This window comes from Lathamus discolor, chromosome 14, assembly GCF_037157495.1.
Source record: "Lathamus discolor isolate bLatDis1 chromosome 14, bLatDis1.hap1, whole genome shotgun sequence".
In the NCBI taxonomy this organism is placed as follows: Eukaryota; Metazoa; Chordata; class Aves; order Psittaciformes; family Psittacidae; genus Lathamus; species Lathamus discolor.
In genome coordinates, this window is record NC_088897.1 from 4,420,917 (window position 1) to 4,440,136 (window position 19,220).

A 19,220-nucleotide genomic window follows, 5' to 3' on the forward strand; every position below is an offset into this window, starting at 1 on the left:
GATGAACTCTCTGCTTTTCCTTTCCAAGAAGTCCAGGCACTGCCAGCAAGACTGGGGTTTTGTTTTATTAAGTGTCATTTCTATATAAAACAAATGCACCAATTGTGGAAAACTTACAGTAAAAGAAACTGGATGTTTACAATGATGGGATGAGTTTAACAAACTCCTGTTGGTGTTTTGTCTCTTGCACGTAACAGCGGGTCTAGAAAACGTGATGGTTACATGGGTAACAGTCACTAATACTGCACTAATTCAAAGCACGGGCATGAAACTGTGGGACAAGGAACTATGACTTCTTCCAAATTGCTGTTATGTTCACGCTAGTTAGGACAACAAGGTAAGTCAAAGTGGGGTCTGAGACCACGTTGTTTACTAGGACTTCAGTCAGCTGCTCCCCGTTTGCTCGCAGCTCTGGCCACTGGAGAATCTAGGAGGAGAAGAGAGGTTGGATAGGCAAGGGCTGCTGGTGTGGTCTCTGAAGGTGGGAGGATGTTCATTGGTGTTAATTGACAACTGGGTCTCTATGGAGTCTGGTTCCTTGCCCACCCAGGGAGGCTGAATGAAAGGCTCTTGCCCTTTCTGAGGGACGTGGTGCAGCTCCTCCGAAACACATGGACTTGATCAGAAAGGAGAAAGTGCTACCTTGGGCAATGCACTTGCAAAAAGCTTTTGGAACACTGGGTCACTCCATACCTGAAGCTAGTGCAGCTCAACACCAGGTTCTGATATGAGAGTATGTGGGACTGTCCTTTCAGATGCTCAGTCATTGCCCAAGGTAGAATTGTCCCTGAAGGCCAGGGATATGTCCAGCAGGAAAAAGGTGCATGAGCCCCTTCCTCTGCCAGGAAAAAATTCTCTGGTTTCCCTTTGGCTTCCATCCCCTCAACCCAGCAGGGAAGTGGTGTCTCCACAAGTGTATCATCAGGCTCTCCAGTTTACCCACCAGCTTTGAGAGGGCCCTTCAGCTAGGAACAGTTGCTTGCTCTTGCAGAATGCAGAGTTGCTTTACAGCTCCTAATTCCTGTCACAGCTGGGTTTGTGTGAGAGTTGAAAGAAGGCCTTGGTCATGCTCTAGAGATTACTTTTAATCGTGTGTGAGAGTTGGGTATAGACAACAGCAGGTATGTTCTGGTGTGGATCTGCTCCCTGCTGCATTGGGGCAGAAGGGAGACCTACCTGTGCAGGAGGGATCTTCTTCTCCTGCAAAGGGGAGCGTTTCCCCTTTGCAGAGCTCCATGTCTTGGTGTAGCTTGAGAGGTTGTACATCCACACGCTTCCCTTCTCATCGCCACAGAACACGTAGTCTTTTGCTGCAGGACCAAAAGAAGAAGATGGGAAACAAGTGGAATTGAGAATCCACTCTCCTGTAATGCAGAACTCAAGCCAGTGCTGCAGGATCCCAACGGAGGATGTGGTATTTCAGCATAATACAGCACAAATGTGCTAATTGACCTTGCTCTGAAAGCTCCTTTCACCTAAGGCTAAAGCAGTTCTCTTGCTCTAGTAGAGAGAAGCTAGTGAGAGATACTAGGGGCTTTCTTCTGACCTTTTTTAGACTTTTTTTGGTCTATTCCCTGTTAGTCTCAAAAGCCAGCTGCCGCTGGTGTGTCCTGCCCCTTCCTTGAGATGTTAAAATGGCTCCAGCTCCACTGCAGGGCCGAGCCATCAGCGCTATGTGCTCTGAAGCCCTGTACAATGGAGACCATGTTGGTAATGTCATGTTGGATCAATGCCTTGGTGGTTCCCCCTTGGATGGCAGATGGTAGAGCTGTAATTAGGTATTTCTGGTGTTACTTACACACAGCCGGTGCTGCACAGTGCTGGACCTGCATTACAAGTCAGGGCTCTTGGTAGCAGAGTGGAGACCAGGCTGATGGGGGCTGAAATCCAGATCCAGGCTTCCCCATGCCACTGGTCCAAGTCAGTCTCGACCCATGCAGCATCCCTGCCACAGTGAGTGAGGAAGAGCACTGCCTACCTGGGCAGGTGCTGAGCGTCAGGTAGGACATGTCTGTTGTGGACCACTCGAGCTCAGCCAGAATAACCGCAGCTATGGTTCGTTGGCTTCCTTTCCCCTTTGTGTCAAAAGACCGACTCCAGCTCCATAAGTATATGCATCCTGGTTTAGAGCTCTTGGAAACTATGGAAGAAAGATGGGAAAGGCTGTGTCAGTGACATGGGAAACCTCAAGACAAAGGCTGGTTGCTGGGGAAGGTGGTTCATCCAGAAGGTGGCTTTAAGATGTGGGACCTGATAGCAGCAGCAACTCTTTCCACCTCTTTTACCTCGTTTCAGGATAACTGGGGGCTGCAGAGGGATTTTCAATCCTGAATACTGCATCCTGAACTGCAGAACAAGCATTAGCTGTTCAGAAAGGCCCAGGTCATGCTTTTAAGGACTCTCCCAGATGTGGGAACCCTCCATTGCCCTGCAAACAACCACTGCTGCCACCAGCCTTTCTCCCTTCCACTTTGCCCTTACTTGGCTAAACATGCTTTGGGGATGGGGCCATCCCCATTTCTAGGCCCGCCCAGATGTGTATTTGCACCTCTAGCCCACATTTTAGGGAAAGATAAGTGACGCTGGGAGGCAACTCCATTCTGCACCCCGCAGCAAGCTGAAGAAGAGGTAGCTGCACCCCATTCAGCCTGCCATGTGCTAAGGTGCCTGTTTTTCTGGATTGGGCTATTGTGTTTATACTCACCCACAACATCGTCATTCAGAAAAGCCAAACCATCAACCCTGTGCAATGTTGTCATGCTTCCATCCTCATCGGGAAACTGGAACGTGGCATCAAAAGGCCTGGAAATAGAGGGAAGGGTGAAATGAGTTGAGGCCTGGATGGGGAGCAGTGGATGAGCACGTAGTAACGGGATGTGTTAGTAAGTCTCTTGCCAAATTCAGATGAATTCCCACTTGGAATTATGCCGTTGGCCACCTGGGTTAATTAATGCACCCCTTTTGCTTAAGAGATTGCTGGTTTACTCCATCTGTTTGTGCAGACCTCAGGATTAGTGCATGACAGCAGGGCATGACTCCACTTGCTTTGCTGTCGTCATTTTTTCCTGTGCTCCCATAGAGTGCCCTTCCCTGGGTAACCTACTGCACCAGCAGCAGGGTTGGCCTTATGGGAGACTGGAACTAGAGCCAACACTTTATGCTCTGTTACACTGCATCAAGATCCACGCCCTTCAGTTTCAGGGTATTGCATTCCAGTCCTGTCAGTCTTCCTGCAACACTTGTAGACTGGAGCAGTGATACACGCTCAGGGCTGCTAGCTTTGAACACTCCTTTACCATTATGCTAGTATGTTTTCTTGCCTCTGTGGGAAGGGATGTTTTAAATTCGGTAAGACATGCTGCTTTTCTTGCTCAGGCCTCCTCAGTCAGAAATAAAGCCTTTGCTAGGACAAGCTCTTTTTGATAAGGAAAGCAAACACATGCCCCCAGCTTTGGGATCTCACCTGGTTTTTTGTTCCTTATCCAGTTTTATATTCCAGGCAAAACAGCCACCTTCACAGCCAGCCAGCAGGTACTGATCCGGGCAGGTGGGGACGAGGGCAATCCGTAAGGGAATAGAGAGCACTTCTAGCACCAGCAGCTGGCTAAAAAGAAAGAAGAAGAAAAGAGAGCAAGCAGTTACGTGGTGCTGCGATAGTTACAGGCTCCTGGGCTGGCCACGTCTGGTTTTTGAACCTTTACCTTGCTTTGAAATTGTAGTCAGAGTCTGGAATCCCAATATCCCAGAGTGCAATTCGCTTGTCATAGGATGCAGCTGTGGGACACAGAAGAGAAGCAGGTAGTGACACCGCTGCTCATCTGGCTCTTCTCGTGCTAGCTGGCAATTCTACCCGTGTCACAGGCTGTAACACGCTAAGCCTGGGGCATCAGAATGCTCCTTAAGATACAGCAGCAGTCACTGAGGCTCCTGGCTCAACACCACGTCACAGACACTGTCAAACAGCATGGTCAGTAATTTGCATTCTTATCCTGTGCTCTAAGAGGAGCAGATAAAAGAAAGTTTGTTTCCTGGTGTCCATTACTAAGTTGTGGCTTCATAAGGTCATTAATGAGCCCCTTTCAGCTCATGTTTCTGGGGGTCTAGGGGAATCTAAGCCCTAACCTCCCCTTCTCAGGCAGATGCCACTTCATCCCACGCATCCATGGCTTACTGTGGTCACATCCACAGTAGCTCTCATGGGGAAACTTAGGCATTGATGTAAAGTGTGAAAGTCCCTTCACGTCTTTGTCACCAAGCTGATAAACTGCTAGCAGAAACAATCCTAACAGGTTACACAGAGTAATCTGGATCCTGATCAGATGGCAGCCCTCAAACGACTAGCCGGGGCAGTGTTCCATCCCCAGACAGGCATGCAAAGACTCTCACTTCATTACTACGAATGTTTCTATGCAATGTAACAAGCTGTCCGCTCCATTGTACAGATGTGTTATCCACCTCCTTATCCTCTTAGGCTTCTGCTTTTTGCATTCTTGAGCTTCTTCTGGGAATTATCCACTACAGCTACCTGTGTTTCAGAAAAATCCCACTGTTAACGGTTCATGTAGCACTCTAACCACTCCAGGATGTGAGTAATTGTAGGCCAGAGGAACAATGTGCTGTGGGGTGCAGTTTGAATGGCTCTAACAAATTACTTTACAGGCCTGACAATGCAGCTGCAATCTGCAGTATAATGGTTCATGTTCTACCAGTCCACAACTTCAGCCTCTGTGGGCCCTACTGTGGCAAAGCTCTCTTCTACATCAGGCTAAATAGTGTAGAAAAAAAGAGGTCTGACAAGGTACAGAACTCCAAACCCCTGTCATTTATCCAAAAGCACTTACTGAAGTGCGTAATTTTGCTCATTGGGGAAAATGAACCCTAACAGCCCATTGTACACTGCTTGCCCCTGTTGCTGTGCTGCTGAGAGCCCTGACCACCCGTTGCCTGGCCCCCAGCAGCCTGCCCTGGCTCTCATTCTTCTTACTCATCCCTGCGGAACGGGGCTACTGCTGGGCTCATTCGTGATGGCCACCCTGAGAGAGAAACAGGAGCTGCTGCACCTCAGCTAAAGGGTCAGGCTCTGTGGCTGAAACAGTCTGTACCTTCTGTAGATTACTGTCATATGAGACTAACAATACTCCCTCCATAATGTCTGGCCATGCTTTTTCTACGTGTGTGCAGTCCCTTGTTAAGGATGCCCAGCCTTTTCTGCATTACGTACTAAAACTAAAGAGATTCTGATCCAGACTTACTGAAGAGGTGAGTTTCTTGAGTTGGGCTGAAGCAGACAGTAGCAATGGGCTTTTTATGAGCCTTTATCTCTCCATAGCAGAAGTCAGCTGCCACATGGATCAGTTTGACAATCCCTCTCCTCCCAGCAGCAGCCAAGATATTATGAGATTTCTTCCTACTGTCGCTGATGACCATCGTAAGGGTTGTCCATGCAACACTGAAAAACTCCTAGGACAGAAAGAAACCATGAGCAGAGTGAAAGATCAGAGCCAGGAGGAGAGCTGTCAGCTCAGAGATAAGACAACCATCTGAGAGCTATCGAGGTGAAATGACACGACTACTCAAGGTGGGGCATTGAAGCTCAAAGCCGCCCTCAGAAGAATACAAACTATTGAAACAGGATGTTTAATCCTCTGTGCTGTCAAGCAGTCTTTGCAGAACACACATGTAGGCCTGCGTGAGGAGAAGAGAGGCAGACTAATCTTCTAAGCTAACAAAAAACCACCCAAAACAAACCAGGCTAAAAGGATAAGCAATTTAGTACCTACCTTTATCCTTTTAAGACCTGCTAGAAACCCTTTCAGAACTCTTTGTAACGTACATTATGCATACACGTATGTAATTATAACAAGTGATGTTTCCAGTCAATGCTTACTCCTCCCACTTGCAACCTACCTCTGCAGCCACCTTATACTTTTTCAGCACTGTCCCTGTCTCACAATCAATCAGACAGACAGATTCCCCTCCACACGTTGCCACGGTTCTGGAGGAGTTCACAATGGGATCTGAAAGATGGAAAGAATAGGTGAGAAGTTCGCAGGTTCACGGATAACACCTGAAGACTGCCTGGTGCTCTCCCAGTCTCCTGTTTTCAAAGTCAAAGAAGTATGTAAGCAAGTCTCTTCCTGACAATGGAGACTACAGCTTGAAGGAGCAGGGGTCTAATGCATGGAGTCCGCTGGGATTCCAGAGCCGGGTGGTTCTGGGAATCCTGCAAACCTCTGTAAGAGCTCACCTTTCCTGGCTCCAGAGTCTAGCAATGGCTCGAAGACACAGGACCAGAGCTGCGTTTTAAAATCCTCGCGGCTGTTGCCTTTACTGTGACACTGAAGAAAATGCAATGGCTCTGCACTGACATCCTCCTACAATAAACCATCCACATTTAGAAAATTCATTCCCCTGACAGCGCTTTGCCTGTGACTGCCTGGACAGAACCCTCCACTGAGCACAGCAACCTGAGTTAAATGGAAGGATCTGGTCAGCCCTTCTCTGCTACAGAGAACAGGAGAGACTGAGGTGCCACCAATGCTCCAGACTCCTAAACCAGCAGGCATCCGTTTAGAAAAGATGTGCCCAGCAGAGCCCAGCACTGAACCCCATTTCCTGATGCAGAGAAATGTGAAAAACCCTTTATGTCCCCACTGCTCTGAGCTGAGGGGGAAACACCTTTCCCCATGCAGCCATCACTTTGACCTGAGCGCAAGTCATGGCCGTCCCGTTTCTAGAAACAGGCTTTCAGTGCACCACCTCAGAGCGCTGGTCCATCCATTCCCTGCAGGCGACTCACTGTGTCCAGGGGGGGCTTTCCCTGATGCCTCTGAGAGATTTAAATCAACAAAAACCAAAACCAAACCCGTAACTCACAATATATCTGGCCAGTTATGAGCTCCAAACTGTGCAGAGCTCTGATGAGATCTGAATGCAGCTCCTCCCACTAAACCAAGAGGCCAAAAGCCAGTCCTAAGGAGGCTGATGAACATACCTTGCCCTTGGAGTTCTTCACTGGGGTCAAGGTAACAACTCCATTGTCCTGCTCCTGGCTTTTCTGTTCCCCTGTCAGCTGGCTGGATCTTCTGTTGCTTTGCCCCTTGGGCAACTGCTCTCCATTCTTAGGTGTCTCTTCAGCTTCCTGCTCAGGGCTCGCCTCTTTGGCTGGCTGGCTCGATGTTCTTGGTTTCTCAGGAGCTGGCTCATCCTGCACATGACTGGACTTTCTGGGATTAACTCCAGCCTCCTTCTCAGTGGTCACCTGGGGCTTGGACCTCTTCTTGCGAGAGCGTGTTTTTGAGCGATTTCTTTTCCTCTTTCTGGCTGTTACTGTGACCTATAAGGCATGTTGTCAGTTTGTGCAGGAGGTTTCTGGCTTCCCCAAGATGTGCAGATGATTTGTAAGTCAGAGATATTAATTATTCAACTGCAAGTACCCTCCTATGGTTACAGACTGGGTTCCAAGAATCAGAAAGCCAAGAGCTGCAGAGTTCCTAGAGGCAGAAGCTAATGAAAAATCACTTCTCTCTTTCCTTGTCCCAGTTACTTGTGGTTGAAAAGCAATGTGGAAAAACCAAACCTGGCCCGTGGACCCAGTGGGTTCAGTCTGCAGCCATTTGAAAGAAGGTGGGCACTAACACAGTCTGGCCGTGTTATCAGCCCAGTTCTCTAATTAAATATACCCCTTCCTCAAAGGAGAGGTGCAGTCAGTAGGACTATACTCAGGCAATCTTTTGGGTATCCTATGACAATGGAAGCTTTCCCCTCTTCTCAACCTTCATATTGCTGGGAAAGGTTCAATCTGGCTATAAAGAACAAGCTTCAGTTGTTGAATAACAGGCTGGAGCCTGAGGCTGCCCCTACAGTTACCAAAAGGTCATAAATGTAAACTGACAAGTGCTACTGAATTCACAGGAAATTAAAAGGACATTGTTAATCGAACCGGAAAAATCACCTACCTGACCCTTGTCCTCTGCATCTTCCCTGGGGCTTTCTGTGCTTTCTTCTTCCTCATTCTCATCCATCTTTTCCTCTGGTTCGGGATCTGAGTTTAACTCCAGACCCAGTGAGTATGCCAGAAACTCTTCTGCAATCATTTTCACCTTAGAAACAAACACATGGCTGTGTAAAAAAACCTCAATGAAAAGACACACAGCAACAGCAGAAAAACTGTGTAATGAGGGCTGCTTTGCTGAGTTCTTAATATCTGCTTTCACTATTCTACATGAATTTCACAAGTAATGGAGGAGCTGACAGCCTGGCAGGCCAAGTCCTTTGCTGATATTACATGACCCAAGAACTTCACTTTGTCATGGACATCCAGGGTGCACATATGTGAGAACAAGAGTACAGCAATGAAACAAGACAAAGGAGAGATGGAAGCCTCAGTTGTATGCATGCACATACAACTCAAACATATGTTACAACTAAATGGTATCTTTCCCCACTGGGAGTAACTACAGTTCTGTCATTACCTTTTCTCCTTTCATACAGCTTCCATCAAGACTAAAGGATGCCATTAGAGTTATTTGCAAATAATTAAGTACTAAGGAACTGCAGTCTCATTAATTAGTACTAGCATCATTATTGCTTATGAATTAAAACACAGTGTTTAATGACAGTCATTGCAGCTTGGTGCACATTCGTACCTAGTGCCTCTGTAACGGCTTAACAAAGAAAACCAGAAAACGTGACACACACCCCCCCCCTTTGTCTGCAAGAGCCCTGACACCCAAATCCATACAGCATTTTAATCAGATCCATTCAGGATCAGCCTGCAGAGTCCTTGCCTGAAGGACAGGAGGGCAAGTGAGTGAAATGTCACCTACCCGCCAGCGGGTGAACTCACTGAGTGAGCTGGGCCCACATACTACGTTGGTTTGGACTGACTTCAGGAACTTCTTCTTGATGGACTTCACTTGCTCAGCTGTGTGTTTCTCAGGAAGTTGGTCACGGAAGAATTTTTCCCAGTGAGCAGTAACCTGGGCAGAAAGACTGCGTTAGTCATCAGAACACTACAGAAAACCAGAGCAGAAGAGCACAGGAGTACTTGTAAAAGCATTTAAGAAGCTGTCAATGCTGAGGCTCCGCTAGCTACATGATAGCACTGCTTCCATTGATTTTACAGTGTTCAAACCACAACTTCAGCTAAGAAGAAACCCAGTTCCTCTGAACCAAGTGTAAGTGAGTGTGGGTAAGCAGAGAGCAAACCCAGAGCAATGCCTGATTTCATGCCTCTGGATCCATAGCAAAAGGTCTTAAGCATTCTTACACCATGCCCAACTAACAGGGAGTACCTGACAGGTAACTAATTTATTGTAACAGGCACAAGATAATGGGGATGGTTGACCTTTCTTGTAGTTCAAGTGTGTGCATGAGCAGCACCGGTGCATGTCATTCCCATTTATAAAGATACCTTGGCTCCAAAAGGTTTCTGAACTATGAGTGCAATCACTCAGATGTCACTTATCAGCATAGTTTCCCACCTGAAAGTTTCTGGTGGGTGGTAACCCATCCGTAAGCATTTGGACCTAACAGATATTTTACATTTAGACACAGCAGTAAGAACTGGGGAGCCAGGGACAGAGCAATACCAGCAGGCAAAGCTATCTGGGGCACAGATACCAGCACAAAATGAACAGCACAGGGAGCATTTGGTGTCTCATTAACCTGCAAACCATGGCCAGTTGCCTGGAGGATAAGAGGCTGAGCAGCCCTCACCCAGACCCTTTGAGATACAAGGTATTACATAGGTAACATGAAGCACAACAAGCTATTCCAGTTCAGTATTTAACCTCTCCACCACTGCTACACAGAAGGAACTAACAAATCAACTAACAAGAAATCAAATGGTAAGAGCAGTACTGCACAAAACAACCCCAAACCTTTTTCATCCTACAACAATTTTGCCGAGGATCACAACATGCTTTATGGGGACAATCTGTCAGGAGCTAAACTATGTATGTAAATGAGTGAAAAAACGATTCCAAACATGCACAGATGAAGAAGAAAGAACAAATCCTTGTTCCGGGTGTATGCTGGAAAAAAAACAAGATTATTTTGAGCTTGATTTTATGCTCCCTATTCCTGGGGCCAGGACAATAACAGATTAGATGGGGAGGTGCATACAGCTTTATGTCAGCACCAGGCATCTCCCATTTCTGAATGATGATCCCAGTGACATGAAAAACTAGAGGTTCAGACACAGACCTTGCTGGCCCTGCTGCTGTGGTTTAAACTGAAGTCAAGAAGTTGGCTACACAGAACAGGTAGAGCAAATGCAAGCAGTGACCAGAGAAAGCAGCAATTCCTAGGTTGCCCACACAGTGAGCTGCGTTCAGAGGATGCCAAAACACAGTATTTAGTTACTGTGTTTAGAGATTAAGAACTACCACATCTTACCTTGCTGGTGAGCTTGCGGCTATTGACATGCCTCACATGTTTTGCCAGTTTGGTGATATCTTTGCCATTGAGTAGCCGAAGGTTTTGCAAAAGAAACATTACTTTATAGTCATCGTTGAGCTAGAAAGAGAAGCCACCAAAGCTGTTGTTATATGGTACTTACTTTAGCTTTAGTCCTTTATTAAAATACAGGCAAGTATAAGAAGAATATATTTAGGCAGGAAAAGCTATTTCATAAGATCACCTCAGCATTTCTGACTTGAATATAGCCTTTTAGTTGTAAAGTAACGTTCTCCCACGAGCTGGGATCTCAAACCGCAGACAAAAGACCTGCCTCATGCTTATGCAGTACTACCATCCAACGCAAGGTGGTGGCGGTGTAACCTGGCTCATCTGCTCCTGGCTGGGTGCAACGCAGGGTATCCTGTTTGCATCCTTCAACGCTAAGCAAGCATCTAAGGCAGATGCCTACAGCAAAGGCACCAGCAGGGCTTCTTTGGGTCAGGTGTGCTGTAGGTCAGATCAGTTCGCCAATCCAGTTTACCCAGCCACACATATACTTCTGTGGGCATGCAATGGCAAACAAGCATCCAGGGCTGGTGGCTGATACCAGTTTAAAGCACAAATAAAACTACAGTTTTGAATGCTTTAAACTGTACAATCAGCAGAGCCTCTTCGGATACATCAGAAAACCCAAACTAGGCTAATCACCAAGCAAGTACCAAGTGGTACCAAACCGAACATCTGAGAAGGAGGCTTCTACAGAGTCATTACTATATTTCACACATGAGCATAAGATATCCTGCCTGATAAGCTACCTAAGACAGGACTGTAACCTGGAGAATCAGGAGGTCAAGATAACCAGATTCTAATACCTGAGTCATTTTGGGCAAGTCACTTCTGCAGATTGGGAAACAGTGGCACAGACTAGTGAAGTAGCTCAAGCAGAATGGTTGCCTTCTCAGATGCCCTAACACTTGCTGCCTAAGAACAATATATAAGAACTAGGTGTAACTGCTGTTTGCTTCCCCTCTATTTAATGCTTAGCTTTGTAAGGACGGGAGGTAACTCACGGTCAAGTACACGTTGTTCTCGTAGGTCAGCTCCTCGAGCAGAGGGAACTGTTTCAGAGCAGTTACATCTTCCAGCTTGTTGTTGTTGCAGTTTAGGACACGCAGATCAGGCAGGGTTAGACTGTTGGGAAATTTGTCCAGTAAATTATCAGAGAGATCTAGTTTCTGCAGATGCCTCAGCCGGGAAAACAAACGCGGGTCTAAGTCTCCAGTCTTCAACTGCAACTTGGACAGGCTGAAACCAGAAGAGAACATGAGCTATCCGCACCTCTCAGTCCAGCACAACTCACTGGGTAAATGTGATCCAACCTGCTTTTTCTTGACTGCAGGCACAGATACATGGAAAAGATGCTGTATCTGAGCTAACAGCCCCCATCAGAGACTCAAGTCTACCAATGTATAGCAGTACAACTAACCTGCTATCCAGATAAAGCTCCGATGGGAAATAGAGTTGCTGTGAGCAGGGAATCACTGGAAAAGTTCTTGATCATAGATAAAATTACTAAACCTCTCAGAATTTTGGTATTTTATTCCTTTGCAACATCAATTCAGCAAAACTGTAGCAATACGAGACCCTCACTACACCATCCGTCCACCCTGCCCACAGAATGCGTAGTTTCATCATTTCACTCATTCTTTAGAAACCACCACCTCACAACTGGTATAAGTAACAGAACACTGTGGTGATTCCAAAAGCTATTCCTGTCCTCCCTCCGACTTCACGCTGACACTCACACAGGTTGGATCCAATTGGATCAGTTTGCTGATCTGGTTTAACACTTTTCATCCCTGCATTAGAAGTTAAGTTCAGGCCAAGGGCAGAGTCATTTGGCTGATTTCAAAGAAACTAACTTCACAAAAAAAAAAGAAAAAGGAGATTTTCCCATTTCTTTTCTTTCTTCCAATTCATTCCTGAAGTGAATTTTGCTGTAAAAACTTCCAATGGCAAATATGGGAATCTACTTATCAAAATCCCAAGGCTGACACCAAAACTCTTGTGAGACCTCACCTGGAGCATTGTGTGCAGTTCTGGTGTCCTCAACATAAAAAGGACATGGAACTGCTGGAACAAGTGCAGAGGAGGCCACGAGGATGATCAGGGGCTGGAGCACCTCCCGTATGAAGACAGGCTGAGGAAGTTGGGGCTGTTCAGCCTGGAGAAGAGAAGGCTGCGTGGGGACCTCAGAGCAGCCTTCCAGTACCTGAAGGGGGCTTATAGGGATGCTGGGGAGGGACTCTTCGTCAGGGACTGTAGTGACAGGACAAGGGGTAAGGGGTTAAAACTTAAACAGGGGAAGTTTAGATTGGATATAAGGAGGAAATTCTTTCCTGTTAAGGTGGTGAGACACTGGAATGGGTTGCCCAGGGAGGTTGTGAGTGCTCCATCCCTGGCAGTGTTCAAGGCCAGGTTGGATGAAGCCTTGTGTGGGATGGTTTAGTGTGAGGTGTCCCTGCCCATGGCAGGGGGTTGGAACTGGACGATCCTGAGGTCCTTTCCAACCCGAACTATTCTATGATTCTATGAAAACAGAAGCATTTTGTCCTGAGAGAGGAAGTGGTACAATATTTGTGAGGGGAAAAAAATACCCCTTCTCTGTAAGAAAGTGATAAGTGCACATTGTAAGAAAGGTCATTAAGATCTGATCGTTTAGTTGAGCTCCAAAGGGAGCCTCTAGTCCTAACAGCAAACCTCTCATGAGGACACAAGTCTGAGTTCCTTTAATAAAGAGAATCTCCATCTCTAATGATTAGTAATAAAAAAGCCTTCTAAACATAAATGAAGTGTGGGTAAATGAGGTAAATAAAATCAGGAAGCGAAACCACTTCTCCTTCACTTGCCATCTCAGAAGCCTAACCAGCCAGGCAAAGCAGGTAAGAAAGGCTGAAGAGAATTCAGCTGGCTGCAAAGCTGAGTGCGACAACTACGTCGTTTGGGGGAGAAACTCAACACAGTGTTCCCCAAATGGCCCTTCGAATATATCCCTTCAAAACCATGGTACGAGGCTGCATGGAAAAAGCCATGCTCTGGAAATTCACTGCTTCGCACATCTCAAGATCACTTTGTTACCCAGATCACTGCAGCCTACACTCTTCAGAGCAACTTCTGAGGTTCTCTCTAAAAGTGATTATTTCAGCACAAGACAAACCAAAATAAGTAACTTTAAAGAAAGTTACATGAAACCCAAAGCTCTTACATCAGTGACAAAAACATCGAAGGCACCAGCCAGAAACTGGCTGAGTCACTCGGATTGACCAGTTTTGGAAAAGCAAAATTCCACTGTATTAAACATTTGGAAAGACACATATTTTCAATGACCTCTGTTAAGGATCTGAGCAACAAAACTGGTTTTAGTGGTTTCTAAGTGTGTCAGAGTTTACTTATTCTCCCTCTCCGCAATTTCTGAGGTACTAACATAACTGGATTTAGAGGAGATGGAAAATGATGGAGGGAGAGGAAAAGGGAGGGCAAATAAAGCCAGAAATCTTTTTAAATCCCTCTAAAATCCAGGTCAGAAGAAATTCTCTTACTCACAGTAAGCAGCTGCCAGCAAAGGCAAGTGTTTTGGGAATAGGGAGTCTATCTTAGGGATGGAAATCAGGATCTGGCCTTAAGCAGTTTTACAGAGGTGGTACCCTCTCTTGTGAATACACCAGTGCTAGTGAATGCACCAGTGCTCACTGATCCTGCACTGAGAATGCCATCTCCCGCTCCGTGCTTTGTAACTGTCTCTCTTCCATGCAGATGCTTAGTGGAAGAAAGACAAAACAAGGTTTGCCCAGGCTGGATTCAGCTGGAATTTTCCATGGGCCTGCCTGCACTTACTTCAGCGTCTCGATCTTTCGGAGCCTCGTGGATCTCGGAACTGCTCTTTCCAACAGAAGTTCTGTAGTAATTTTTGACATCTTTAATCTCCACCCCGCTGCTGGAATCAGTCAGCTGTAGGATCTCTTCTTGTCCCCTTCCTGGTAAAACAAACAGGAATGAGAGGAAGTCCTTTCAACTGGCTCCAAAAGGGGAAAAAGAAGCAAGTTAGGAGGTTAGCTACTGGTTTCACTGCTGTGTTTGAAGTCGCCTGTTTGACCTGGTTGAAATGGAAATAGCAGAGATTGTTGTTACACTGGGCACATGCTCCCAACAACAACAATCCCTCCCTTAGCTAGGAAATTGCTGCAGACGAAAGCTGTCCACGGGGTGATGGCACTGGGAACTAGGACAGTCTCCCTGTTACCTGTTTGGACCTCTCCTGAGCAACAGGGCTCTGCTCCAAGAACTCCAACGGGCTTTCAAATAAACAGCAATAGCAAGAGTAAATACACCTGTTGTGAAGGAACTCCTCCCAAGGAAACAGTGCGCTCACTGGCCTGGCAATATGGACAGGCTCTTTCCTAAATTCCCTAAAATTCTGGAAAACTGAATTAATTATCAGCATTGTAAATACCCACCCATCACTAACATCATCTCCTCACCAACAAAAACCGCCCCAACAGGGCTGTGAATGCTATTGGTAAAGTCATGTTTTTGCGCATCACTGTGGCCAGGACGGCACACACGGACTCTCTGATATTCAGACTAACAACATAGATAGAGCCAAAGGAGCTTCATGGAATTACTGACTCGTGGCTTACTGCTCTTTCTGACACAGATTCCAAGAGAAGGGAAGAAAGAGCTCCAAGGCCAGGCTTGCTACTGTCTTTCTGAGTTAGTCTCACCGCTGCCTAAATGCCACTGCAGTAAATGGTGGGGAACACACAGGACACTAAGCTGTCCTTAGGCTTGACTTCAGCATCACAACATGCCTACAGCACCTGGAGCGCTGGGTTTGGTGAGCAATGGGGCACTGCTTTGTTAACACCTGTAAGCAAGAGCAATCCTTCACGTATGGGATGTTTTACACCAGCATAAAGAGCATTGAGCCTGAAAAACGCTGTGGAGGATTTGATCCTTCAAGCAACAGAGCTGTCACTGAAAGTCAACCCACAGGATCAGGCCTTCACCTGCTGAACCTAACAAACCCACTTAAGCTCTAGTATCCGTAAGAACTTGACACCAATGACAGTGGATGTCCCCATCACCCTCTTCTGACCACACTGACACCTCAGCCACCACTGCGTCACCTGTGACACCAGGAGAACTGCAGGGAGCACCACAATTTAACACGCCCCATAGAATCATTATAGAATGGTTTGGGATGGAAAGGACCTTAAGATCATCCAGTTCCGAGCCCTGCCATGGCCAGGGATGCCTCCCACCAGACCAGGTTGTCCAAGGCTCTGCCCAACCTGGCCTTGCGCACTGCCAGGGATGGGGCAGCCACAGCTTCTCTGGGCACCCTGTGCCAGCGCCTCAGCACCCTCACAGGGAAGGGCTTCTGCCTAAGATCCAACCTGAACTTGCCCTGTTTCAGTCTGAACCCATCACCCATTGTCCTATCACTCTGGTCCCTGATGAAGAGTCCCTCCCCAGCATCCCTGGAGGCCCCTTCACACACTGGAAGCTGCTCTGAGGTCTCCATCAGCTTCTCTTCTCCAGGCTGAGCAGCCCCAGGAGCCATCACCACGGGTGACACCGGACTGCACATTCAGTCACCCCGGGGCCTGACGAACCCATCACCCAGCGCATCCACGAACCACCGCCACCACCGCCAGCAGCGTCCCCGTCCTGCCCCGCAGCAGGATGTCCCCCCAGGCCAGGCACCAGAACGCGAGCGCGGCTTTAGCTGCCCGCTACGGCCGGAGCCCTGCCCCGGGGGAGCCCGCTGTGACGGGCGCTGCACGACATCCCCACCGCCATGCTGGGGCTGGCACGGGCGGCGGAGCCAGCCTGCCACCCCCGGCGGCTCTGCGGCGGCCGCGGCGCTGCCCCAAGCACCGTGCAGGGCCGCGTGGCGCCGGCCAACCCGAGCGCGGAGGCCGCGATGAAGGGGCCGGTGTCGGCCCTCGGGCACCACAGCGGGGTGCGCGGCAGGACTACATCTCCCGGCAGGCCCCGCGCCGCGGCCGGGCCCAGCACTGCTGCTCGGTGCGCGGGGGCTGCTGGGACAGCGAGTCCGCGTCCACCCGCCCCCCCCCACCACACACACACACCCCCGCGCTCACCGGACCGACCGACCAGGCGGCGTGCGGCCTGCGCCCAGCCCGCCGGCCCCGCCGCCGCGCTCCCCTCACCTTGGGGCGGGCCAGGCCGCGGCAGGGCTGGCCCTGAGGGAGGAGAAGCGGGGGGGGCCCCGCGGAGCGCAGCCAGCGCGGATGCAGGCGGCGGGCGGAGGCGCAGGGCCCGGCTGCGGCTGCAAGGGGATCCGCTCCTGCCTGCTCTGCGAGGGGCCCGCGCAGGCCGCTCCGCCCACACAGGTACCGGGGAGGGGGCGGCGGGGCGGGGCTTGCGGCGGGGCGGGGCCGGGGCGCCGAGCGTGCTCCCCCCCCCCCGGGCCGGGGCCGCGGGGACCCCCCCGTTACCGTGGCAGGGCCCGGTTGTGCCCCCCCCCCAGCCCCGCAGGGCACAGCGAGGGGCTGGGGACAAAGCGGGACCGCCGGGGTGAGCAGAACCGCGTGGGTTCAGCGATGGGGCCGCAGCCGGGCCTCACCCGCGTGTCCTGCAGCAAGGACCGGCAGCGCGGCCCCCTGGCCTTGCCGGTTCTTCCCTCATTCAACGCGGATTGGCGTGACGGGGCAGCCGCCCTGAGGAATGCATCCCTGGCAGTGTCCAGGGCCAGGCTGGACACAGGGGCTTGGAGCACCCTGCTCCAGTGTGAGGTGTCCCTGCCCATGGCAGGGGGTTGGAACTGGGTGAGCTTTAAGGTCCTTTCCAACCCAAACCGTTCCATGGTTCAAGCAGCAGTGATGCTGCAGCTGTAAAAGAAGCGGGGATGAGTTGTTCCCCAAAGCAGCAAGAATCCTGTACCGTTTATATAGAGGTTGCAAGGGGTAAATCATAGAAATACCTTACAGCAAGAAGTTTTCCCCCTATGGTTTTTCTTCTGTGTTGTTATTTCCACAGGGAGAAGATAATTTCACTTACTGTCCAGCAACGGGCCTAGCTAAAGGAAACGAGCACTCGGAATTCGCTGGCTGGGCATTTCCATTTCCAGGGGTGCTTCTCGTGGAGGAGTTCATCAGCGAAGATGAAGAATCTGAGATAGTTGAACTGATGGATCGGGACGACTGGAAACCGTCACAGTCTGGCCGGAAGAAACAGGTCTGACTTTAGCAGCACATTTGATCTTAGGTCCCTCTGGCAAGGGAAAGCTGTTTCCAGCTGAATCCCCATAGCTTGAACTTCATGAGGTTGGCATCAGCCCACCTCACAAGCTTTAGATGTTTCATTAAAGGTTTTCCTTTGAAAGCAAGAATTACCTGTCGTTAAAGTCCACTTATCGCAAAAATACATGATAGTTACAATAAACAGCATTTTTATGCATGTTCAGGCATTAAAGTTCACACGAGCTCCAAGCCAAAGAACTGGGTGGCTTGATTTGACTTTACAGGTGGGAAATCTAATTCCACATTACTGTGGCTTCACTGAGTCCTTTTGCAACCTGGTGACCAGGTCACTGGAAGAGATGAGAACAGGACTCAAAGGCTTGACCGTGAGCCCTGCAGGGATCGCAGCCTCGCCAAAAAGACTTGTCCTAGATTTTTCCTTAACAGCAGCTTTCCCCCCACCCTCTTTTCCAACAGGACTACGGTCCCAAAGTGAACTTCAAGAAACAAAGGCTGAAGGCTGGCAGCTTTACCGGCTTGCCAAGCTTTAGCAAGAAGATTGTGGCACAAATGGAGGCCTGCTCTGTGCTGGGTGGTTTCTTACCTGTTGAACAATGTAACCTGGACTACATGCCAGAGAGAGGTTCTGCCATCGACCCCCACTTTGACGACTGGTGGCTTTGGGGAGAGCGTCTGGTGAGCTTAAACCTGCTCTCAGAAACCGTGCTATCCATGTCTTGTGATTCAGAGGACAGCATCCAATTATTTCCCACTTCCAGCAAAGAAAACGGGGAATTAAATCCCCCGGGATCTTTTACACAGACACCACCGTGCCAAAACCCAGCCGAAGAGGGACCCAACTGCACGTTATCCCCATGGCTCGTTCCAAGCCGGGAGGTGACTGTTGCCATTCCCTTGCCGCGGCGGTGCCTGGTGGTGCTCTACGGCGAGGCGCGGTACCGCTGGAAACACGCCATCCACCGCAGGCACATCCAGCGCCGCCGCATCTGTGTCACGTTCCGGGAGCTGTCTGAGGAGTTCAGTGCAGGCGGAAGGCACGAGGAACTGGGTAAAGAACTGCTTGGAATAGCTCTTTCCTTTCAAGGCAGGCCGGTGTGAGCAGTGAGAAGCCGCCGGAGTTGCCTTTTGTTGGGGAATATGGAAGATAAGCTGTACAAGTGGTTATTCCCAAGGTGTGTGTACAAAGATATGCTCAAATGAGCTTATTTTTTGATAAAAAGCAGAAATAAAGAGTGTGCAAGAAAAGGGTGAGCTGCTTGTTTCTCCCCAGGCTGACCTGGGCATCAGGAGAAAGCCAGACCTGAGCTGTTGTATTCACTCTCTGTATTGTAACAAAGTGCAAAAAGCAGAGCCAGGGCTTAAATACTTCAATGTAACAAAGGAAGAAACTTAGAATCATTAAACTGAGCTGAGTATGGAACAGCACAGACTGAGCCCACACCCTGTGGCAGATTTTAACCTTTCCTGGCCCATAGCTGATCCTGTCACATTGCTTTTAGCGTTGTACTGTGCCGTGGGGACACAACT

General features: G+C 49.0%; 2 protein-coding genes across 3 annotated transcripts; one reads left to right on the forward strand and one right to left on the reverse strand.

Moving 5' to 3' along the window:
* Positions 1 to 40: 40 nt before the first annotated feature.
* LRWD1 (leucine rich repeats and WD repeat domain containing 1) lies at positions 41 to 16,838 on the reverse strand. Of its 2 annotated transcripts, none has more exons than XM_065694294.1 (16): positions 16,641 to 16,838; positions 14,299 to 14,438; positions 11,475 to 11,709; positions 10,402 to 10,521; positions 8,829 to 8,981; positions 7,959 to 8,102; positions 6,995 to 7,336; positions 6,248 to 6,374; positions 5,908 to 6,017; positions 5,253 to 5,460; positions 3,702 to 3,774; positions 3,464 to 3,604; positions 2,705 to 2,802; positions 1,979 to 2,140; positions 1,177 to 1,310; positions 41 to 427 (listed from the first exon to the last, which is right to left on the reverse strand). In XM_065694294.1, exons 2-16 carry the CDS (start codon positions 14,376 to 14,378, stop codon positions 287 to 289), a joined length of 2,268 nt encoding a protein of 755 aa, XP_065550366.1. In that variant the 5' UTR covers positions 14,379 to 14,438; positions 16,641 to 16,838; the 3' UTR covers positions 41 to 286. The 2 variants fall into 2 exon arrangements, with proteins under 2 accessions (XP_065550366.1, XP_065550367.1); XM_065694295.1 differs by having other exon boundaries at positions 16,572 to 16,838.
* Positions 16,541 to 18,938, forward strand: ALKBH4 (alkB homolog 4, lysine demethylase). Its single transcript, XM_065694296.1, has 3 exons — positions 16,541 to 16,823; positions 17,470 to 17,667; positions 18,150 to 18,938. Exons 1-3 carry the CDS (start codon positions 16,722 to 16,724, stop codon positions 18,789 to 18,791), a joined length of 942 nt encoding a protein of 313 aa, XP_065550368.1. The 5' UTR covers positions 16,541 to 16,721; the 3' UTR covers positions 18,792 to 18,938.
* Positions 18,939 to 19,220: the final 282 nt, after the last annotated feature.

Bases quoted from the DNA above. Each gene is read 5' to 3' on its own strand.
- LRWD1 (XM_065694294.1), bottom strand. From the start codon at position 14,378: ATGTCAAAAATTACTACAGAACTTCTGTTGGAAAGAGCAGTTCCGAGA. The intron at 8,982-10,401 runs GTAAGATGTGGT...CTTTCTGCCCAG, and splicing joins GCCGCAAGCTCACCAGCAAG to GTTACTGCTCACTGGGAAAA. The intron at 6,018-6,247 runs GTGAGCTCTTAC...TCCATCTTTCAG, and splicing joins AGACTCTGGAGCCAGGAAAG to ATCCCATTGTGAACTCCTCC.
- ALKBH4 (XM_065694296.1), top strand. From the start codon at position 16,722: ATGCAGGCGGCGGGCGGAGGCGCAGGGCCCGGCTGCGGCTGCAAGGGG. The intron at 16,824-17,469 runs GTACCGGGGAGG...TTATTTCCACAG, and splicing joins AGGCCGCTCCGCCCACACAG to GGAGAAGATAATTTCACTTA. The intron at 17,668-18,149 runs GTCTGACTTTAG...CTTTTCCAACAG, and splicing joins AGTCTGGCCGGAAGAAACAG to GACTACGGTCCCAAAGTGAA.